The sequence below is a fragment of the Oncorhynchus nerka genome, linkage group LG3, assembly GCF_034236695.1.
Source record: "Oncorhynchus nerka isolate Pitt River linkage group LG3, Oner_Uvic_2.0, whole genome shotgun sequence".
In the NCBI taxonomy this organism is placed as follows: Eukaryota; Metazoa; Chordata; class Actinopteri; order Salmoniformes; family Salmonidae; genus Oncorhynchus; species Oncorhynchus nerka.
In genome coordinates this window covers 78,453,292-78,477,804 of record NC_088398.1, presented here as the reverse complement: position 1 = coordinate 78,477,804, position 24,513 = coordinate 78,453,292, and the positions used below count along the sequence as shown (strand labels likewise).

General features: G+C 44.2%; 1 protein-coding gene across 2 annotated transcripts; it reads right to left on the bottom strand.

Moving 5' to 3' along the window:
* Positions 1-11,437: 11,437 nt before the first annotated feature.
* Positions 11,438-21,966, bottom strand: LOC135569581 (uncharacterized PE-PGRS family protein PE_PGRS10-like). 2 transcript variants are annotated; one of them, XM_065016051.1, is made up of 7 exons: positions 21,807-21,966; positions 15,445-15,798; positions 14,912-15,217; positions 14,723-14,824; positions 14,541-14,571; positions 13,406-14,408; positions 11,438-11,744 (listed from the first exon to the last, which is right to left on the bottom strand). In XM_065016051.1, exons 1-7 carry the CDS (start codon positions 21,844-21,846, stop codon positions 11,616-11,618), a joined length of 1,965 nt encoding a protein of 654 aa, XP_064872123.1. In that variant the 5' UTR covers positions 21,847-21,966; the 3' UTR covers positions 11,438-11,615. The 2 variants fall into 2 exon arrangements, with proteins under 2 accessions (XP_064872123.1, XP_064872124.1); XM_065016052.1 differs by lacking the exon at positions 15,445-15,798.
* Between the last annotated feature and the right edge of the window lie 2,547 nt (positions 21,967-24,513).

Sequence of the window (24,513 nt, the reverse complement as noted above, 5' to 3'; positions counted from 1 at the left end):
CAAGACTTGAATGTTTAATCACCGAGTACTACAACTTAGGGACTGACAAAACACTCCAATCCTTAGACTGACCGCCATTACCCAATAGCCTCTGCTCTTCTCCCAACCGAAGCACGTAGCTTCGAGGTCAGAGTGTTGGGCCGAAAGGTTGCTGGTTTGAATACTGATTTTAAAAAATCAATAATCTGTCGATGTTTGCTCCAGGGGAGCTGTACAAGCAGGATGGAAGAGATACACAAAACTACCAGCAGAGGGCACTGTACTGAACCTTTTTTTATAGATGATATAGCTGCACTGAACCTTTTGTTATAGATGATATAGCTGCACTGAACCTTTTGTTATAGATGATATAGCTGCACTGAACCTTTTGTTATAGATGATATAGCTGCACTGTACTGAACCTTTTGTTATAGATGATATAGCTGCACTGTACTGAACCTTTTTTTATAGATGATATAGCTGCACTGTACTGAACCTTTTGTTATAGATGATATAGCTGCACTGTACTGAACCTTTTGTTATAGATGATATAGCTGCACTGTACTGAACCTTTTTTTATAGATGATATAGCTGCACTGTACTGAACCTTTTGTTATAGATGATATAGCTGCACTGTACTGAACCTTTTGTTATAGATGATATAGCTGCACTGTACTGAACCTTTTTTTATAGATGATATAGCTGCACTGTACTGAACCTTTTTTTATAGATGATATAGCTGCACTGTACTGAACCTTTTTTTATAGATGATATAGCTACACTGTACTGAACCTTTTGTTATAGATGATATAGCTGCACTGAACCTTTTGTTATAGATGATATAGCTGCACTGAACCTTTTGTTATAGATGATATAGCTGCACTGTACTGAACCTTTTGTTATAGATGATATAGCTGCACTGTACTGAACCTTTTGTTATAGATGATATAGCTGCACTGTACTGAACCTTTTGTTATAGATGATATAGCTGTACTGAACCTTTTGTTATAGATGATATAGCTGCACTGTACTGAACCTTTTTTTATAGATGATATAGCTACACTGTACTGAACCTTTTGTTATAGATGATATAGCTGCACTGTACTGAACCTTTTGTTATAGATGATATAGCTGTACTGAACCTTTTGTTATAGATGATATAGCTGCACTGTACTGAACCTTTTTTTATAAATGATATAGCTGCACTGTACTGAACCTTTTGTTATAGATGATATAGCTGCACTGAACCTTTTGTTATAGATGATATAGCTACACTGTACTGAACCTTTTGTTATAGATGATATAGCTGCACTGTACTGAACCTTTTGTTATAGATGATATAGCTGCACTGTACAGAACCTTTTGTTATAGATGATATAGCTACACTGTACTGAACCTTTTGTTATAGATGATATAGCTGCACTGTACTGAACCTTTTGTTATAGATGATATAGCTGTACTGAACCTTTTGTTATAGATGATATAGCTGCACTGTACTGAACCTTTTGTTATAGATGATATAGCTGTACTGAACCTTTTGTTATAGATGATATAGCTGCACTGAACCTTTTGTTATAGATGATATAGCTGCACTGAACCTTTTGTTATAGATGATATAGCTGCACTGTATTGAACCTTTTGTTATAGATGATATAGCTGTACTGAACCTTTTGTTATAGATGATATAGCTGCACTGTACTGAACCTTTTGTTATAGATGATATAGCTGTACTGAACCTTTTTATTATAGATGATATAGCTGCACTGTATTGAACCTTTTGTTATAGATGATATAGCTGCACTGAACCTTTTTTTATAGATGATATAGCTGTACTGAACCTTTTTTTATAGATGATATAGCTGTACTGAACCTTTTGTTATAGATGATATAGCTGTACTGTACTGAACCTTTTGTTATAGATGATATAGCTGCACTGTATTGAACCTTTTGTTATAGATGATATAGCTGCACTGAACCTTTTTTTATAGATGATATAGCTGTACTGAACCTTTTTTTATAGATGATATAGCTGTACTGAACCTTTTTTATAGATGATATAGCTGCACTGTACTGAACCTTTTGTTATAGATGATATAGCTGCACTGTATTTTTAATGCTTATACAATATGTATCATTTCCTACATTCAATCACAATCTTTCTATCCAGATGTTGTTGTTTTTTTTTTTTTTCGAAATCATCCATTTTTTGTCGGCTTTACTGTAGGAAGTAACTAAATACAACACAATTTTAGCGAATGTCCTACATGTCATCATGATTCCTACTTGATATTTATCCAGTTTATTCTGGCGATCTGTGAATTTATAGATATATTTGATGTATATTGTAACAATCATTGGTTCACTAATGGTTTTTATTACCACTATGTACCGCCCTCACACAGGTGAGGCAATTGTAATTATCACCTAGGGAACTGCATACAAAAATATATATTAAATAATTTTGGCACATCTTTTGATGCTCTGATGAAGGTGTAACTGCCGAAACAAAATAAAATAAAAATATAATTAAATTACATTTAAAAAGGTGAAATGAGACTTTGTGTAAACAGCGTTTTCAACATTTTCATTTGAACTATTTTGTCGTTTCCCAATTTCTGGAATTTGGGATTTCATTTGAGGTCCGTGTCATATACTAAAGAGCACCATATACCTAAACATAAACATATACTACAGAGCACCATATACCTAAACATATACTACAGAGCACCATATACCTAAACATAAACATATACTACAGAGCACCATATACCTAAACATAAACATATACTACAGAGCACCATATACCTAAACATAAACATATACTACAGAGCACCATATACCTAAACATAAACATATACTACAGAGCACCATATACCTAAACATAAACATATACTACAGAGCACCATATACCTAAACATAAACATATACTACAGAGCACCATATACCTAAACATAAACATATACTACAGAGCACCATATACCTAAACATAAACATATACTACAGAGCACCATATACCTAAACATAAACATATACTACAGAGCACCATATACCTAAACATAAACATATACTACAGAGCACCATATACCTAAACATAAACATATACTACAGAGCACCCAGCTATTCAAGACATCACTTTTGTGGACTCCAAAAGTTTGTTTATAGTTTGTAATTATGAACCTCTTCCTGCCCGGACACCGATCCTGCCTGCCGTCCTGTACCACGACTCCTACCGAAGGTGGCCCCATCGATGGAGGAACGTGTCCTCCACCACACCACCGTCATCCATCGGATCGGATCCGCGATAGACCAGATGATGGAGAGAATGGACCGATGGGAGAGGAGTGGTCTCCTCTCATCACCTCCGGTTCCTCCAGCTCTGGATCCCCCTTCTCCACCCTCCCCCTCCGGCTCCAGCGCTCTCCGTCTTGCGCTCCTGAGGGACTATGATGGATCGGCGGCGGGGTGTCAGGGGTTCCTGCTCCAACTGGAACTGTACCTGGCGACCGTGAGGCCCACTCCCTCGGGAGAGGAGATGGTGAGTCTCCTCGTCTTCTGCCTGACGGGTCATGCTCTGGAGTGGGCGAACGCAGTCTGGAATGGCCCAGACCCGGCAAAGGAGCACTACTAATTCACCCGCCGCTTTCGTGCCGTGTTTGATCACCCTCCAGAGGGCCGAGCGGCAGGTGAGCGACTGTTCCACCTTAGGCAGGAGAAGAGGAGCGCACAGGATTACGCTTTGGAATTCCGGACCTTGGACGCTGGGTCTGGGTGGAATGACAGGGCCCTAATAGACCACTACCGGTGTAGTTTCCGGGAGGACGTCCGCAGGGAGCTAGCGTGACATGTCTATCCGGCTGCACAATCTGCTGGCTGCCCGCGGGCATTCGGAGAGGGTCCTGTTCGTTCCACCACCCAGCGCCCCCGCTCCCATTACTATGGAGTTAGGGGGCCGTGCCGAGGGGTACCGGAGGAGGAGGCTCCCCCTGCACCAGCTGTGGTCGGAGAGGACACATGGCCAATCGGTGCTGGGGGGGCCCGTCTGATGGTCGAGAGGGCAGGTGGAACGCTTCTCGGTCACCCCAGGTGAGTCAGCACTAAACTCACCCAGAACCCCCTGTTGGTCACATGTTTGTCTTGATTTTTTTCCTTGATTTTTTCCCCCTCTTCCCAGCATAAGGAGCTAGTCGATTCAGGTGCAGCTGGGGACTTTATGGATCGTGGACTCGCCATCAAGCTGGGTGTTCCGCTCGTGCCGATAGATTCTCCCTTCCCCGTGCACTCCATAGACAGCCGGCCGTTAGGGTCAGGGTTGGTCAGGGAGGCCACGGTTCCACTGGACATGGTGACGCAGGGGAATCATAGGGAGTGAATTAGTCTCTTCATTATCGATTCTCCTGCGTTTCCAGTGGTGCCGGGGATCCCTGTCTGGCTAGTCACAATCCTAAGAATTCGTGGAGACAGAGTGTTCTCCAGCGGTGGTCAGAGTAGTGTTCTGGAAGGTGTCTAGGAGTTTCCATCGGTGCCACGTCGGTGGAGAATCCAGACCAGGGTTCCACAGTGCGCATTCCCCCTGAATATGCCGATTTGGCAATCGCTTTCAGTAAGAAGAGAGTGACTAAATTACCACCTCATCGACAGGGGGATTGTGCGATAAATCTCCAGGTAAACGCTGCGCTTCCCAAGAGTCACGTGTACCCATTTTCCCAGGAGACATTGGCTTTGGAGACATATGTCACGGAATCTCTGGGACAGGGGTACATTCGGGCCTCCATCTCACCAGTCTCCTCGAGTTTATTTTTTGTGAAGAAAAAGGAGGGAGGTCTGCATCCGTGCATTGATTATAGAGGTCTAAATGCCATCACAGTGGGGTTTAGTTACCCACTGCCTCTCATCGCTACGGAGGTGGAATCATTTCACAGAGCATAGTTTTTCACAAAACTGGATCTCAAGAGCACGTATAGTCTGGTGCGTATTCGGGATGTAGACGAGTGGAAAACCGTGTTTAGTACCACATCGGGCCACTATGAGTACCTCGTCATGCCGTATGGGTTAAAGAATGCTCTAGCCGTCTTGCAATCCTTTGTAGAGGAGATTCTCAGGGACCTGTGCGGGCAGGGAGTGGTTGTCTATATCGATGAGATTCTGATCTATTCCACCACCCGCGCCGCGCATGTGTCTCTGGTACGCAAGGTGCTTGGTAGACTGCTGGAGCATGACCTATACGTCAAGGCTGAGAAGTGTGTGTTCTCCTAATGAGCTGTCTCCTTCCTGGGTTATCCACCTCGGGGGTGGTGATGGATTGTGACTGGAGATTTATCCGGGGTTTTGGCCAGGTAGCGGTCCCCATTACCTCACTGCTGAAGGGGGGGCCGGTGCGTTTGCGGTGGTCGGCAGAGGCGGACAGAGCCTTCAATAGGCTGTTCACGGATGCACCCGTGTTGGCGCACTCTCTAGCATTCATAGTGGAGGTGGACGCGTCCGAGGCTGGGGTGGGTGCCGTGCTGTCACAGCGCTCGGGTACGCCACCAAAACTCCGCCCCTGCGCTTTCTTTTGAAGGAAGCTCAGTCCAGCGGAGCGTAACTATGATGTGGGGGACCGGGAGTTGCTAGCGGTGGTCAAGGCCCTGAGGGTGTGGAGATATTGGCTTGAGGGGGCTAAGCACCCCTTTCTCATCTGGACCGACCACCAGAATCTGGAGTATATTCAGCTAGGAGACTGAATCCGCATCAGGCAAGGTGGGCCATGTTCTTCATCCGATTTAGGTTCACTCTGTCTTGGGATTGGTGGCCCACCTTGGCTAGGGACGTTAGGGTTTATGTCTCTTCCTGTTCGGTATGTGCCCAGAGTAAGGCTCCTAGGAACCTTCCTAGAGGGAAGTTACAACCCCTACCCGTTCCACAACGGCAATGGTCTCACTTATCAGTGGATTTCCTGACCGATCTCCCCCCTGGCGGATGCTGGCTGACTGGCAGATCCTGGCCGACTGGCGGATCCTGGCTGACTGGCAGATCCTGGCCGACTGGCAGATCGTGGCCGACTGGCAGATCTGGTAGATCTGGAAGAGTCTGGTTGACTGGCAGATCTGGAAGAGTCTGGTTGACTGGCAGATCTGGAAGATCCTGGCTGACTGGCGGATCCTGGCTGACTGGCGGATCCTGGCTGACTGGCGGATCCTGGCTGACTGGCGGATCCTGGCTGACTGGTGCTACTGGCAGATCCTGGCCGACTGGCACTTCTGGCTGATCCTGGCTGACTGGCACTTCTGGCGGATCCTGGCAGACTGGTGGATCCTGGCAGACTGGTGGATCTAACTGATCCTGACAGACTGGCAACGCTGGGCAGACTGGCGGCGCTGGGCAGACTGGCGGCGCTGGGCAGACTGGGAGTACTGGCGGCGCTGGGCAGGCTGGCGGTGCTGCCCCTGCGCTGGGCAGACTGGCGGCGCTGGGCAGACTGGCGGCGCTGGGCAGACTGGCGGCGCTGGGCAGACTGGCGGCGCTGGCGGCGCTGGGCAGACTGGCGGTGCTGGGCAGACTGGCGCCTCCGGCAGCGCAGGAGAGGAGAAAGGCTCCGACAGCGCTAAACAGGCGGGAGACTCCGGCAGCGCAGGAGAGGAGACAGGCTCTGGCTGCGCTGAACAGGCGGGAGGCTCCGGCAGCGCAGGAGAGGAGACAGACTCTGGCTGCGCTGAACAGGCGAGGCGCACTGAAGGCCTGGTGCGTGGTGCTGGAACTGATGGTACTGGATCGAGGACACGCACAGGAAGCCTGGTGCGGGGAGCTGCTACCGGAGGACTAGAGTGTGGAGGTGGCACAGGATGGGCTAGACCGTGAAGACGTACTGGAGATCTTGAGAGCAGTGTTGGCACAGGACGTGCAAGGCTAGGGATGTGCACAGGAGGCCTGGTGCGTGAGGCTGGCACCAACTTCACCAGCCGACTAACACGCACCTCAGGACGAGTATGGAGCGCTAACCCAGGTGCCATCAAATCCCCGACACGTTCCGTCGGTCGAATTCCATGCAAAAAGCACCAACACAGCAACTCCCTCATTTCTCTCTCTCCTCCAATTTCCCCATTAACTCCTTCACAGTCTCTGTTTCGCTCACCTCCAACACCGGCTCTGGTTCTGGTCTCCTCCTTGGCTCCTCACGATAAACAGGGAGAGTTGGCTCAGGTCTGACTTCTGACTCTGCCACACTCTCCCTGAGCCTTCCCCCCAAGAAATTTTTGGGGCTGATTCTCAGGCTTACGTCCGCGTCGCCGTGCTGCCTCCTCATATCTGCGCCTCTCAGCTTTCGCCGCCTCCAGTTCTTCCTTGGGGCGGCGATATTCTCCAGGCTGAGCCCAGGGTCCTTCTCCGTTTAGAATTTCCTCCCATGTCCAGAAATCCTTATAGCGCTTCTCCTCTTTGGGCTGCTCCTGCCTGTTGACAGGCTGCTTGGTCCGTTGGTGGTGGGTGATTCTGTAACGGTTTTCTAATGGTGAAGGAGAATCGGACCAAACTGCAGCGTGTAGATTTCGATCCATGTTTAATAAAACAACTTAACACGAATCAAAACACAAACTCAACAAAACAATAAACGTAATGAAAACCGAAACAGCCTAAACTGGTGCAAACTAACACAGACTCAGGACATCAAGACACTAAGGACAATCACCCACAATACAACCAAAGAATATGGCTGCCTAAATATGGTTCCCAATCAGAGACAACGATAACCACCTGCCTCTGATTGAGAACCACTCCAGACAGCCATAGACTTTCCTAGAACACCCTACTAAGCTACAATCCCACTAACATACACACCAAAACCCCCAGACAAAACACACCACAATACAAAACTCCATGCCACACCCTGGCCTGACCCAATACATGAAGAAAAACACAAAATACTTAGACCAGGGCGTGACAACATGGAAGTATTGCTCAATACCAGAGACGTTCACAAAGTGAATATAACATCATGTTAAAATCAAATCAGATTCATTATACTTACATTGTTTCAGTGTTGACAGTGAACACCGACAGGCTGTGGGATCTACACGTAAAGCTGTCCTAGTGTCACAACCTTGGTCTGTAGATAGAAGAAATATTCATGGAACACAATGATGTTTTTATGAATAGCTGCAGTTTCTCCTCCTGAATTACTGTAAATAGTCTAATTACACGGTAATTAGACTATTTATTAGACTATTAAATGAATGTACTGACCCTTCCAGATCCTGTCAACCTCCTTGTGGAGCATCTCTTTGAGTTCTCCTGCCTGAACAAGTCTCTCCTCTGGGTCCAGACTGACACAGTATGGAGATGCATCAACAACAAAAAAACGGTTTCCATCATTAAAACATTTTATCCAACATGTACTTTACTCACCAAAAGGTTGGATGGAAACCTGGTTAGTAACGTACCTTGAATGACTCCATGGTGTTCTTTGCTTTGAGAATATCCGTCTTTACCGTGCACACGCTGTTCTGTTTGGCAAGCAGCTCTTTCAGCAGTCTCTGCTGTAAATGCAGGGCATTTTATTTACACGCACAAAGTTGCACAGAGATACTGCCGTTTAAAGTTACAGTAGACATTATACTCTAGAGTAATTATTGGTCATTATTCATACTGATTTCTCTCCTTACCTTGATTTGGGGGGTCTGTTCCTCTGCAGGTGTGGTTTTGTGGGTCTTGTGACCCAGAGAGTCACATTGAGCGCAGATCAGAGCCTTATCATCCAGGCAGAACAGAGACAGAGGTTGACCATGTTCACCACATAATGTATTCAAACCCCTTGGCTGGGCCAGGTCTTCAACTATAGCTGTACACTTCCCTGTTATGAACGCTATAAAGACAATCTTACTGTAATGGATCTCGTCCTCCTCTTCTGAGGAGGAGTAGCGAGGAGGATCGGAGGACCAATGCGCAGCGTGGTAAGTGTCCATAATGTTTAATCAAACACAACAGAACACTGGAACAAAACAATAAACGTGAATAAACTAAACAGCCCAGTGTGGTAACAAACGCTGACACGGAAAACAAACACCCACAACTCAAAAGTGAAACCAGGCTACCTAAGTATGATTCTCAATCAGGGACAACAATTGACAGCTGCCTCTGATTGAGAACCATCCTAGACCAAACACAGAAATCCCAAATTCTAGAACAATGAACATAGACAACCCACCCAACTCACGCCCTGACCATACTAAAAGAAAGACATAACAAAGGAACTAAGGTCAGAACGTGACACTTACTGAAGCAAGTATCATTTCGGACATTTCTCGGGAATGAGTTTCAAATTCAATTTCCCAAAAATATTAAAATATAGAATGACCAAATTTCAATTCACCTACTGTGTAGGAAAACATTGAAAAAAATGTATTAACTTTTTAAAATATTCTCACCAATATTTATTAAAGAAAAAATCTAAATGTAATCCAAATCTAAATGTAATCCAAATCTAAATGTAATCCAAATCTAAATGTAATCCAAATCTAAATGTAATCCAAATCTACTCCTAAATGTAACAGGTAGGCCTGGCCACAGTTCTGTAACAGCTATCCCTAATGTTGAACACAGTGAGTTCTGTTTAGCAGAGTGAAAATGTCTCCTCCTAAGTCAGTCTGAGAGTTCACAACTGTACCAGTGTGTTGAGGATTACTTGGTTTTAGGCCTGGATTCAATCTGGACCTCTGAAGATATGCACTCGTGAAAATTAAAGGCTGCATATGGGGCTCAATCCAAAATGATTTAAAAATGTACACTTCGGTCAGGACAGCTGTATATACATGTATGGGCTCAACTGAGGTCCGGATTGAATCTAGTAGAGAACAAGCTTCAGAACCTCTACAGTAACTTGTTACACAAAGGCATGCAGAGAGAATGAGGTGGATAGTTACAGGTTCAGGTCTCTCTCTTACCGGCCGATTTAAGGTAAAACATTTAACTTCAGTGTTCTTCATAAATTGAAGTCAAATATAAAACAGAAATTTATTTATTTATATTTATTTATTTCACCTTTATTTAACCAGGTAAGCAAGTTGAGAACAAGTTCTCATTTACAATTGCGACCTGGCCAAGATAAAGCAAAGAGGTTCGACACATACAACGACACAGAGTTACACATGGAGTAAAACAAACATAGTCAATAATACAGTATAAACAAGTCTATATACGATGTGAGCAAATAAGGTGAGATAAGGGAGGTAAAAATAAATAAAATACAGTAGGGAAAGAGGTAGTTGTTTTGACTAAATTATAGGTGGGCTATGTACAGGTGCAGTAATCTGTGAGCTGCTCTGACAGTTGGTGCTTAAAGCTAGTGAGGGAGATAAGTGTTTCCAGTTTCAGAGTTTTTTGTAGTTCGTTCCAGTCATTGGCAGCAGAGAACTGAAAGGAGAGGCAGCCAAACAAAGAATTGGTTTTTGGGGTGACCAGAGAGATATACCTGCTGGAGCGCGTGTTACAGGTAAGGGGGGACTTTACCTAGCAGGGTCTTGTAGATGACATGGAGCCAGTGGGTTTGGCGACAAGTATGAAGCGAGGGCCAGCCAACGAGAGCGTACAGGTCGCAATGGTGGGTAGTATATGGGGCTTTGGTGACAAAACGGATTGCACTGTGATAGACTGCATCCAATTTGTTGAGTAGGATATTGGAGGCTGTTTTGTAAATGACATCGCCGAAGTCGAGGAGTGGTAGGATGGTCAGTTTTACAAGGGTATGTTTGGCAGCATGAGTAAAGGATGCTTTGTTGCGAAATAGGAAGCCAATTCTAGATTTAACTTTGGATTGGAGATGTTTGATATGGGTCTGGAAGGAGAGTTTACAGTCTAACCAGACACCTAAGTATTTGTAGTTGTCCACGTATTCTAAGTCAGAGCCATCCAGAGTAGTGATGTTGGACAGGCGGGCAGGTGCAGGTAGCGATCGGTTGAAGAGCATGCATTTAGTTTTACTTGTATTTAAGAGCAATTGGAGGCCACGGAAGGAAGGTTGTATGGCATTGAAGCTTGCCTGGAGGGTTAGTCCGAGAATTGAACCCTGTGGCACCCCCATAGAGACTGCCAGAGGTCCGGACAGCGGACCCTCTGATTTGACACACTGAACTCTATCAGAGAAGTAGTTGGTGAACCAGGCGAGGCAATCATTTGAGAAACCAAGGCTGTCGAGTCTGCCGATGAGGATGTGGTGATTGACAGAGTCGAAAGCCTTGGCCAGATCAATGAATACGGCTGCACAGTAATGTTTCTTATCAATGGCGGTTAAGATATCGTTTAGGACCTCGAGCGTGGCTGAGGTGCACCCATGACCAGCTCTGAAACCAGATTGCATAGCAGAGAAGGTATGGTGAGATTCGAAATGGTCGGTAATCTGTTTGTTGACTTGGCTTTCGAAGACCTTAGAAAGGCATGGTAGGATTGTCACGAACCGGCTCAAACCCCGTAACAAAGGGAGACAACGTGGAGATAAGGAGTAGCAAAATATATATTTATTAACTAAAGCAACTAAGTATAATATACAATGGTGTGTGTAATCAGTAATCAATAGTGTAAGTGAGTGTTTTGCATGCATGAATGTGATAATGCAGGGTGATGAAAGGTACCAAAGCAAACAAACAAAAGGCCACCAAGAACCACAACACAATCTACAAAAGGTGTCTGCATGGAGAGAGTCTCTTCCATGAATGTGGAAGAGGTCTATTTATCCTGGGAGACACCTGGCCCAGGTGTTTCCCATGTAGCTGACGACCCTCCCAACTCCGCCCACCGGCATCCTAATAAGGAAACAAGAACAAAGAGAGAATACGGCAGACAGAGTGGGAGGGTCGTCACAGGATAGATATAGGTCTGTAGCAGTTTGGGTCAAAGTGTCCCCCCCTTTGAAGAGGGGGATGACTGCAGCTGCTTTCCAATCTTTGGGGATCTCAGACGACACAAAAGAGAGGTTGAACAGGCTAATAATAGGGGTGGCAACAATTTCGGCAGATAATTTTAGAAAGAAAGGGTCCAGATTGTCGGATTTGGGAGAAGGAGAAATGGGGAAGGCTTGAAATGGGGAAGGCTTGGGCGAGTTGCTGTGGGGGGTGCAGTGCTGTTGACCGGGGTAGACAGGTGGAAAGCATGGCCAGCCGTAGAAAAATGCTTATTGAAATTCTCAATTATGGTGGATTTATCAGTGGTGACAGTGTTTCCTATCTTCAGTGCAGTGGGCAGCTGGGAGGAGGTGTTCTTATTCTCCATGGACTTTACTGTGTCCCAGAACTTTTTTGAGTTAGTGTTGCAGGAAGCAAATTTCTGCTTGAAAAAGCTAGCCTTGGCTCTTCTAACTGCCTGTGTATAATGGTTTCTAGCTTCCCTGAACAGCTTCATATCACGGGGGCTGTTCGATGCTAATGCAGAATGCCATAGGATGTTTTTGTGTTGGTTAAGGGCAGTCAGGTCTGGGGAGAACCAAGGGCTATATCTGTTCCTGGTTCTAAATTTCTCGAATGGGGCATGCTTATTTAAGATGGTTAGGAAGGCTTTTTTTTTTAAATATCCAGGCATCCTCTACTGACGGGATGAGATCAATATCCTTCCAGGATACCCGGCCTGGTCGATTAGAAAGGCCTGCTCGCTGAAGTGTTTCAGGGAGTGTTTGACAGTGATGAGTGGAGGTCGTTTGACCGCTGACCCATTACGGATGCAGGCAATGAGGCAGTGATCGCTGAGATCTTGGTTGAAGACAGCAGAGTTGTATTTAGAGGGCAAGTTGGTTAGGATGATATCTATGAGGGTGCCTGTGTTTAAGGCTTTGGGGAGGTACCTGGTAGGTTCATTGATAATTTGTGTGAGATTGAGGGCATCAAGCTTAGATTGTAGGATGGCTGGGGTGTTAAGCATGTTCCAGTTTAGGTCGCCTAGCAGCACAAGCTCTGAAGATAGATGGGGGGCAATCAGTTCACATATGGTGTCCAGAGCACAGCTGGGGGCAGAGTGTGGTCTATAGCAGGCGGCAACGGTGAGAGACTTGTTTTAAGAGAGGTGGATTTTTAAAAGTAGAAGTTCAAATTGTTTGGGTACAGACCTGGATAGTAGGACAGAACTCTGCAGGCTATCTTTGCAGTAGATTGCAACACCGCCCCCTTTGGCAGTTCTATCTTGTCTGAAAATGTTGTAGTTTGGGATTAAAATTTTTGAATTTATGGTGGTCTTCCTAAGCCAGGATTCAGACACAGCTAGAACATCCGGGGTGGCAGAGTGTGCTAAAGCAGTGAATAGAACAAACTTAGGGAGGAGGCTTCTAATGTTAACATGCATGAAACCAAGGCTATTACGGTTACAGAAGTCATCAAAAGAGAGCGCCTGGGGAATAGGAGTGGAGCTAGGCACTGCAGGGCCTGGATTCACCTCTACATCGCCAGAGGAACACATTATTTACAGACACATTATTTACCATTATTCTACTGTAGACATTAGCATTGGTAACTGTGGCGCCACCTCTGTCTCCTGTAGCACCACCTCTGGCTCCTGTAGCACCACCTCTGGCTCCTGTAGCACCACCTCTGGCTCCTGTAGCACCACCTCTGGCTCCTGTAGCACCACCTCTGGCTCCTGTAGCACCACCTCTGGCTCCTGTAGCACCACCTTTTGCTCCTGTGGCCCCATCTCTGGCTCCTGTAGCACCACCTCTGGCTCCTGTAGCACCACCTCTGGCTCCTGTAGCACCACCTCTGGCTCCTGTAGCACCACCTCTGGCTCCTGTGGCCCCATCTCTGGCTCCTGTAGCCCCACCTCTGGCTCCTGTAGCCCCACCTCTGGCTCCTGTAGCACCACCTCTGGCTCCTGTAGCACCATCTCTGGCTCCTGTAGCACCATCTCTGGCTCCTGTAGCACCACCTCTGGCTCCTGTAGCACCACCTCTGGCTCCTGTAGCACCACCTCTGGCTCCTGTAGCACCACCTTTTGCTCCTGTGGCCCCATCTCTGGCTCCTGTAGTACCACCTCTGGCTCCTGTAAGCACCACCTCTGGCTCCTGTAGCACCACCTCTGGCTCCTGTAGCACCACCTCTGGCTCCTGTAGCACCACCTCTGGCTCCTGTGGCCCCATCTCTGGCTCCTGTAGCCCCACCTCTGGCTCCTGTAGCCCCACCTCTGGCTCCTGTAGCACCACCTCTGGCTCCTGTAGCACCATCTCTGGCTCCTGTAGCACCATCTCGGCTCCTGTTGGCCCACATCTGCCTCCTGTAGCCCCATCTCTGGCTACTGTAGCACCACCTCTGGCTCCTGTAGCACCACCTCTGGCTCCTGTAGCACCATCTCTGGCTCCTGTGGCCCCATCTCTGGCTCCTGTAGCACCATCTCTGGCTCCTGTAGCACCATCTCGGCTCCTGTTGGCCCACCTCTGGCTCCTGTGGCCCCATCTCTGGCTCCTGTGGCCCCATCTCTGGCTCCACAACCTCGATCAACATGGATCAGTGTTTTTAGTCATAATTAACCAGATCAACATGGATCATTGTTTTTAGTCATAATTAACAATACATCTAACTACTGAATAAAATGTATATAGGGCCAGCTGATATCAACCATACCTGATATAGGGCCAGCACATACTGGTCACACCTGAAATGTGAAATAATATAGTATTTGAATGTAAATGGAGAACAAATCCTTAGATTTGTCACTGACAGAGTAATTACAGACTGAGACAACTTTATACAGTACTGAATCTCATTTCATTACAAGAAGTAAAACATCGGAAATTGTAACTTACGTTTTTTGTACACAAAATAACCCCCGATGGAAAACAGAATCAATACTGTAATGATCAGTACTATTGTGATAATGATGGGAGTAAAGCCTTCCTGAACATCACCTGTGAGAAAAGACAAGATGAGTGATTCAGTTTTCAGTTCATGAATATTAGGCAGTGAGTGGTGGTGTTACATCCTGTCACATGCACCTGCAGGGTCAGTGTTAATGCTGGGGCTGACGATGGTTGTGTTGCTCACAGTCTCTCTCAGAACGGGGTTGAAGATATGGCAGGTCACCGTCTGATTTTCTGTTATATTCACTTGACTCCAGACGCTGTACAGTCCACTTTCAGAATCCAGAGTAATATTGGTCTGTACTTCCCACGGGTCCAGAGTGCGGTTCCCATGGTCCTGGATGGTCCATGAGACCACTGGTTGTGGGTATCCCCCCTGGGTTGAACACGTGGCATTCATATTTGTCTTGTTCACAGTCACACTGGGTGTCGGGAACCGTGCTGAAAGCGAACAAAATAAATAGAACAAGATGTTAGAAAGGTGCCATAGTAATGTTTGATGATTTCCTACAATGACCGTATTAATGCTGTGAATGATTCACACAGGTGGACATGGAATCAAACACATCCAATACATGGTTCCCATGTGGTTGATGCTATTCCATTCCAGACATTATTATGAGCTAGCCTCCCCTCAGAAGCCTCCTGTGTTATTAACTCAACCATACCTGCCACAAGTAGGGTAGTGTGACACGTGTGGATATGCTTATCATTCTCGCCAAACAGTGTAGCGAAAGCACTGTAGACATTCCGCTTGTCTTCAAGTGTTACTTGGCTGAGTTTGATAGAGATATTCCCAGAACTCATCTCAGACACAAAGGCTTTAGTTCTGTTTGTGTAAAAGCTATCCTGATGTTGATTCTCTTCTCCTTTGTTGAACGAGTACAACACTCTTTCGGACTCGTCTTGCCAATGGAACCGGAGTCTTGCTGTGTCGATGGCCGTGGATGATTTCAGGTCACAGGACAGGAGAACAGACTCTCCTATAATCCCAGTGACTTCATTCTCAGATGCAGCTGGTGCTGAAACGTACCAATATGTCAAAGTTACAAACTAAGCTCAGAATTCAATGCAGATAATAGACCAATGTCACTGTGTTAGTGAATGTGTGTGGTTTGCGTATAAGAAAGTCTATGCATGGATCAATTAGATTGTGGTGTAACATAGTGAGGGATTGTCGCTTTGCCTTCAGGTCCACATGGAGCCTGATAGTTTCTTGCCCCTCCATGCCCATATCCTTCATGTTATCAATGGTTTTCGAATCAAATCAAAATCAAATCAAATCAAAAATGGTTAGCAGATGTTAATGCTAGTGTAGCGAGTTCTGACAAGGCAGTAATAACCAACAAGTAATCTAACCTAACAATTTCGCAACAACTACCACAAGTGTAAAGGGATGAAGAATATGTACATAAAGATATATGAATGAGTGATGGTACAGAACGGCATAGGCAAGATTCAGTAGATGGTATAGAGTACAGTATAAACATATGAGATGAGTAATGTAGGGTATGTAAACATATAAAAGTGGCATTGTTTAAAGTGGCTAGTGATACATGTATTACATAAAGATGGCAAGATGCAGTAGATGGTATAGGGTACAGTATATACATATGAGATGAGTAATGTAGGGTATGTAAACATTATATTAACCTCTAGGGGGCACTATTTTTATGTTTGGAAAAATAACGATCCCAAAGTAAACGGCCTATTTCTCAGGACCAGGTGCTAGAATATGCATATAATTGACATATTAGGATAGAAAACACTCTAAAGTTTCCAAAACTGTCCAAATTTTGTCTGTGAGTTAAACAGAACTGATATTGCAGGCTAAAACCTGAGGAAAATCCAATCAGGTTGGTTGTCCTCACGGTCTGCAAAAAAAACTACAGCCACATGCAAATCACAACCACATTTATTATCTGACATCTATGATTCATTCATTCATTTAACCAGAGCCTTGAGTTTCTGTTTGAAAGTGTGTGTGAAAGCCGAGAGAATGAATCATTGATTCGATGGCCAAGAGGTGACCAAGAGGAGACAACTTAATCTTTAGACAAGCTAAAACCCTTTCCTTCCTTCCTAAAACAATGAATGAAATACAAAATATTGAGGTAGAGGAGACGTACTAAACAACAAAAATAACAACACCCGTGTAGACATTTCACGATGCAAGATAATCATTTAAATACCTTGAATAGAGATTGAGACTAGCCAGGTGAAATACCTTGAATAGAGATTGAGACTAGCCAGGTGAAATACCTTGAATAGAGATTGAGACTAGCCAGGTGAAATACCTTGAATAGAGATTGAGACTAGCCAGGTGAAATACCTTGAATAGAGATTGAGACTAGCCAGGTGAAATACCTTGAATAGAGATTGAGACTAGCCAGGTGAAATACCTTGAATAGAGATTGAGACTAGCCAGGTGAAATACCTTGAATAGAGATTGAGACTGGCCAGGTGAAATACCTTGAATAGAGATTGAGACTAGCCAGGTGAAATACCTTGAATAGAGATTGAGACTAGCCAGGTGAAATACCTTGAATAGAGATTGAGACTAGCCAGGTGAAATACCTTGAATAGAGATTGAGACTAGCCAGGTGAAATACCTTGAATAGAGATTGAGACTAGCCAGGTGAAATACCTTGAATAGAGATTGAGACTAGCCAGGTGAAATACCTTGAATAGAGATTGAGACTAGCCAGGTGAAATACCTTGAATATAGATTGAGACTAGCCAGGTGAAATACCTTGAATAGAGATTGAGACTAGCCAGGTGAAATACCTTGAATAGAGATTGAGACTAGCCAGGTGAAATACCTTGAATAGAGATTGAGACTAGCCAGGTGAAATACCTTGAATAGAGATTGAGACTAGCCAGGTGAAATACCTTGAATAGAGATTGAGACTAGCCAGGTGAAATACCTTGAATAGAGATTGAGACTAGCCAGGTGAAATACCTTGAATAGAGATTGAGACTAGCCAGGTGAAATACCTTGAATAGAGATTGAGACTAGCCAGGTGAAATACCTTGAATAGAGATTGAGACTAGCCAGGTGAAATACCTTGAATAGAGATTGAGACTAGCCAGGTGAAATACCTTGAATAGAGATTGAGACTGGCCAGGTGAAATACCTTGAATAGAGATTGAGACTAGCCAGGTGAAATACCTTGAATAGAGATTGAGACTAGCCAGGTGAAATACCTTGAATAGAGATTGAGACTAGCCAGGTGAAATACCTTGAATAGAGATTGAGACTAGCCAGGTGAAATACCTTGAATAGAGATTGAGACTAGCCAGGTGAAATACCTTGAATAGAGATTGAGACTAGCCAGGTGAAATACCTTGAATAGAGATTGAGACTAGCCAGGTGAAATACCTTGAATAGAGATTGAGACTAGCCAGGTGAAATACCTTGAATAGAGATTGAGACTAGCCAGGTGAAATACCTTGAAATACCTTGAATAGAGATTGAGACTAGCCAGGTGAAATACCTTGAATAGAGATTGAGACTAGCCAGGTGAAATACCTTGAATAGAGATTGAGACTAGCCAGGTGAAATACCTTGAATAGAGATTGAGACTAGCCAGGTGAAATACTTTGAATAGAGATTGAGACTAGCCAGGTGAAATACCTTGAATAGAGATTGAGACTAGCCAGGTGAAATACCTTGAATAGAGATTGAGACTAGCCAGGTGAAATACCTTGAATAGAGATTGAGACTAGCCAGGTGAAATACCTTGAATAGAGATTGAGAATAATTGAAATACCTTGAATAGAGATTGAGAATAATTGAAATACCTTGAATAGATATTGAGAATAATTGAAATACCTTGAATAGAGATTGAGACTAGCCAGGTGAAATACCTTGAATAAAGATTGAGACTAGCCAGGTGAAATACCTTGAATAGAGATTGAGACTAGCCAGGTGAAATACCTTGAATAGAGATTGAGACTAGCCAGGTGAAATACCTTGAATAGAGATTGAGACTAGCCAGGTGAAATACCTTGAATAGAGATTGAGACTAGCCAGGTGAAATACCTTGAATAGAGATTGAGACTAGCCAGGTGAAATACCTTGAATAGAGATTGAGACTAGCCAGGTGAAATACCTTGAATAGAGATTGAGACTAGCCAGGTGAAATACCTTGAATAGAGATTGAGACTAGCCAGGTGAAATACCTTGAATAGAGATTGAGACTAGCCAGGTGAAATACCTTGAATAGAGATTGAGACTAGCCAGGTGAAATACCTTGAATAGAGATTGAGACTAGCCAGGTGAAATACCTTGAATAGAGATTGAGACTAGCCAGGTGAAATACCTTGAATAGAGATTGAGACTAGCCAGGTGAAATACCTTGAATAGAGATTGAGACTAGCCAGGTGAAATACCTTGAATAGAGATTGAGACTAGCCAGGTGAAATACCTTGAATAGAGATTGAGACTAGCCAGGTGAAATACCTTGAATAGAGATTGAGACTAGCCAGGTGAAATACCTTGAATAGAGATTGAGACTAGCCAGGTGAAATACCTTGAATAGAGATTGAGACTAGCCAGGTGAAATACCTTGAATAGAGATTGAGACTAGCCAGGTGAAATACCTTGAATAGAGATTGAGACTAGCCAGGTGAAATACCTTGAATAGAGATTGAGACTGGCCAGGTGAAATACCTGAATGAATAGAGATTGAGACTAGCCAGGTGAAATACCTTGAATAGAGATTGAGACTAGCCAGGTGAAATACCTTGAATAGAGATTGAGACTAGCCAGGTGAAATACCTTGAATAGAGATTGAGACTAGCCAGGTGAAATACCTTGAATAGAGATTGAGACTAGCCAGGTGAAATACCTTGAATAGAGATTGAGACTAGCCAGGTGAAATACCTTGTCGCATCACAAGTTTAAATAAGAATAGTTACAAGCCAGACAGGGAAGTGAGTGGACACTCCTTCCCTGGAGTCTAGGAGATATAATGCTGCTGATGTAACCGTGATTATAAAATGATAACAAACTAATTTTTTTTATAACCTTTATTTTACTAGGCAAGTCAGTTAAGAACAAATTCTTATTTTCAATGACAGCCTAGGAACAGTGGGTTAACTGCCTGTTCAGGGGCAGAACGACAGATTTGTACCTTGTCAGCTCGGGGATTCGAACTTGCAAACTTTCGGTTACTAGTCCAACGCTCTAACCACTAGGCTACCCTGCCGCCCCTATTGCAATATGGAGGCAGAAGAAACACACACCTGGTTAGGTGGTTAGTTATACCCTAATGAAGACAGCTAGGCTCTGCTGGCTAGGTATACCCTAGGCTAGGTATACCCTAATGAAGACAGCTAGGCTCTGCTGGCTAGGTATACCCTAATGAAGACAGCTAGGCTCTGCTGGTTAGGTATACCCTAATGAAGACAGCTAGGCTCTGCTGGTTAGGTATACCCTAATGAAGACAGCTAGGCTCTGCTGGCTAGGTATACTCTAATGAAGACAGCTAGGCTCTGCTGGCTAGGTATAGCCTAATGAAGACAGCTAGGCTCTCTGGTTAGGTATACACTAATGAAGACAGCTTGGTTGTGCTGGTTAGGTATACCCTAATGAAGACAGCTAGGCTCTGCTGGCTAGGTATACCCTAATGAAGACAGCTATGCTCTGCTGGCTAGGTATACCCTAGGCTAGGTATACCCTAATGAAGACAGCTAGGCTCTGCTGGCTAGGTATACCCTAATGAAGACAGCTAGGCTCTGCTGGTTAGGTATACCCTAATGAAGACAGCTAGGCTCTGCTGGTTAGGTATACCCTAATGAAGACAGCTAGGCTCTGCTGGCTAGGTATACTCTAATGAAGACAGCTAGGCTCTGCTGGCTAGGTATACCCTAATGAAGACAGCTAGGCTCTCTGGTTAGGTATACACTAATGAAGACAGCTTGGCTGTGCTGGTTAGGTATACCCTAATGAAGACAGCTAGGCTCTGCTGGCTAGGTATACCCTAATGAAGACAGCTAGGCTCTGCTGGTTAGGTATACCCTAATGAAGACAGCTAGGCTCTCTGGCTAGGTATACCCTAATGAAGACAGCTAGGCTCTCTGGCTAGGTATACCCTAATGAAGACAGCTAGGCTCTCTGGCTAGGTATACCCTAAAGAAGACAGCTAGGCTCTCTGGCTAGGTATACCCTAAATGAACACAGCTAGGCTCTCTGGCTAGGGATACCCTAAAGTTGTAATCATCTATGCATAGTCACTTTAATAACTCTACCTACATGTACAACCGCGCCCCTCAACTAACTGGTGCCCCCTCACATTGACTCTGTACCGGTACCCCCCTGTATATAGTCTCGCAATTGTTATTTTACTGCTGCTCTTTAATTGCTTGTTATTTTTATTTCTTATTCTTAATCGTATTTTAACTGCATTGTTGATTAGGGGCTCGTAAGTAAGTAAGCATTTCATTTCACAAAGGCCTGTTGTATTCGGCGCATGTGACTAATAACATTTGGTTTGATTTGAAATTGTTAACCCAAAGATTATTACCTTCGCCTCGATTTGTCAGTCTCGTCCAGATCCTCATGGTATTTGTAGTTTTTTGTGATTAGCCATTTGTAGTTTTTTTTTGATAGCCACATTAGCAGCTAATTAGCATTTCATTTTGGAGGGATAAATAAAGGTGAATATATAGAAAATAAACGACCCCTTGTCCTAGAGAAATTTACGCAGTTCTCAAAATGTCACGTAGGTAAACGTATCAAAAGAGCATAGCTTTATCATATCATAACCAGTCTGGATCTAAACAGTATTGCTGTAGCATAGCCTACTGATATAAATACTTGGCATGCTAATGCGGCAGCAGCTTGCATTCCAACAACCGCGCCCTATCCACACAGCCATTCTTTTTCGCACATCGTGATCTAAATAATTAAATCATAAAATGTGCCTTTGGTTGTATGTTGTATTTGTAAGTAAAGGCCCAGGTACAGATGAGGAAGCCACGAGGGACACGGCGACAGTGACACGATAGAGAATATAGAACTTACCAGACAACAGTAAAATACTAATTAATATCAGGATGGCCATTACACTCTGCAGGATACTGATAGAAAACAAGATGGAAAACAAGATGGAAAATGAAACAACAAAGTAGCTTGGAGATGACTGTACACTGTGTAAAATGAATGAGGCTTCAGACACGATGGAGTACTTCTCCTTATTGCACCGTTATATTCGGTTCCGGGGTCATTCAGTCACATCCGTATTTACAAAATCCTAACAAACACGTTCAACACAACGCTAGTATCAGTATTTCACCATAACGTGTTGGTCATCTTCTTCGTCAGTCACTGTCTGAGATGCATGACTCACTGTGTCGTGTGTCTGCAGTGTCAAAGCTTTCTGTTTCTAATACAGTGTATTACCACCACGAAGGAGCTAGTCGGGTCACACTACATAAAACATGCTACGAGGATGCAGTACAAAGCAGGTTTTGCTTTGTCAACAGGTCATTACCATCTGCTTGTATTTCAGGACCTCATTTAAAATGATCGAAATATTGGATATTCTTAATGTGCCATGCTGCTACATGTTTCAAAATACATCCACTAGGGGGCGGTGTCTCAGCTCCATTGGGTTTGAGCTGTACTTGCTTTCACAACTGTCTGAACTGTCATATTTAGACATGGTCATGTGACCTGAAACACATCCTGCAATGCAGCTACTCTAGTTGAGGTGAAATGGTCTCGTCTACTGGTCTAAATCTGATTTAAATCTTTGTCATTACAGCAGTGTAACTGAAGTGAGTAGGCCTCACTGTCTCTGTACATTCACTGGATGGTAGAACTCACAGGCTGGTATGACGATAAAGTTACTCTGGGTCTCATTGAGGATGGGGTTGTAGATACTGCAGGTTATATTCTGTCCCTCTGTCACATTCACTCGGCTGCTGATGTTGTAGGTTCCTGTTCCAGGATCCTGGGTAGTCTTGGTGACAGCCTCGTGACGCTCCAGAGTACGGTTATGGGTCCTCCATGTCACCTGGTGTTCAGGGAAGCCTCCGTGGGTGGTGCACACAAGCGTCATGTCTGTGAAGTTTAATGTCATTGGAGAACTTTCACTGTGATGTATCAAACTAGGCCTCACAGAGATGAGTGAACAAATTACACAACAATGACTTACTTATTTCATTTATTTCATAAACAAAGTTATGCAAAAACCCAATTCCCTAATCTATTTTGTAACAACAATAAAATGGAATCAAATGTAATTAATTAGAAAATTATAGTTTCCCAAATTATATATTTGTTTACAAGTGCATAGAGGCCGACCTGATGATATGTGGCTGCTGTGTTAGACTGATTATTTTGCACACATTTTGTTTAACCTTTGATAGACAACTTTTGCAATCAATCATATGCATTTATAAAGCCCTTCTTACCTCAGCTGATGTCACAAAGTGCTGTACAGAAACCCAGTCTAAAACCCCCAAACAGAAGACAATGCAGATGTCACAAAGTGCTGTACAGAAACCCAGCCTAAAACCCCCAAACAGAAGACAATGCAGATGTCACAAAGTGCTATACAGAAACCCAGTCTAAAACCCCAAACAGAAGACAATGCAGATGTCACAAAGTGCTGTACAGAAACCCAGTCTAAAACCCCCAAACAGAAGACAATGCAGATGTCACAAAGTGCTGTACAGAAACCCAGCCTAAAACCCCCAAACAGAAGACAATGCAGATGTCACAAAGTGCTGTACAGAAACCCAGTCTAAAACCCCAAACAGAAGACAATGCAGATGTCACAAAGTGCTGTACAGAAACCCAGTCTAAAACCCCAAACAGAAGACAATGCAGATGTCACAAAGTGCTGTACAGAAACCCAGCCTAAAACCCCCAAACAGAAGACAATGCAGATGTCACAAAGTGCTGTACAGAAACCCAGTCTAAAACCCCAAACAGAAGACAATGCAGATGTCACAAAGTGCTGTACAGAAACCCAGTCTAAAACCCCAAACAGAAGACAATGCAGATGTCACAAAGTGCTGTACAGAAACCCAGTCTAAAACCCCCAAACAGCAAGCAATGCAGATGTCACAAAGTGCTGTACAGAAACCCAGTCTAAAACCCCAAACAGAAGACAATGCAGATGTCACAAAGTGCTGTACAGAAACCCAGTCTAAAACCCCCAAACAGCAAGCAATGCAGATGTAGAAAGCACTCTGCCCTCTTTCTAATCTTCTCTACTTCTGCATATTTTTAATACTGAATGTTCCCAGATTTTCAACCAAAACCTAATAAAAGGAACCTTCCGTGAACAAATTTTCACAACAATGACTTACTTATTTACTTTATTTCATAATGTTATGCAAATTCCAATTCTCTAATCTATTTTGGAACAACAATATCATGGAATCAAATGTAATTAATTAGAAAGTTATAGTTTGCACTCTTCCAGACTTAAACTATCCTCTTTCTTAACATATATGTTAGATATCATATAGCATAATAGATATGTGTCACGGCCGTCAACAAAAGAGGACCAAGGTGCAGCTTGGTGAGCGTACATATTATTTTATTATAAAAATGACGCCAACAAACGAGAACACACCCGTGGAGCTAACGGATACAGTGCCAACAAACGAGAACACACCCGTGGAGCTAACGGATACAGTGCCAACAAACGAGAACACACCCGTGGAGCTAACGGATACAGTGCCAACAAACGAGAACACACCCGTGGAGCTAACGG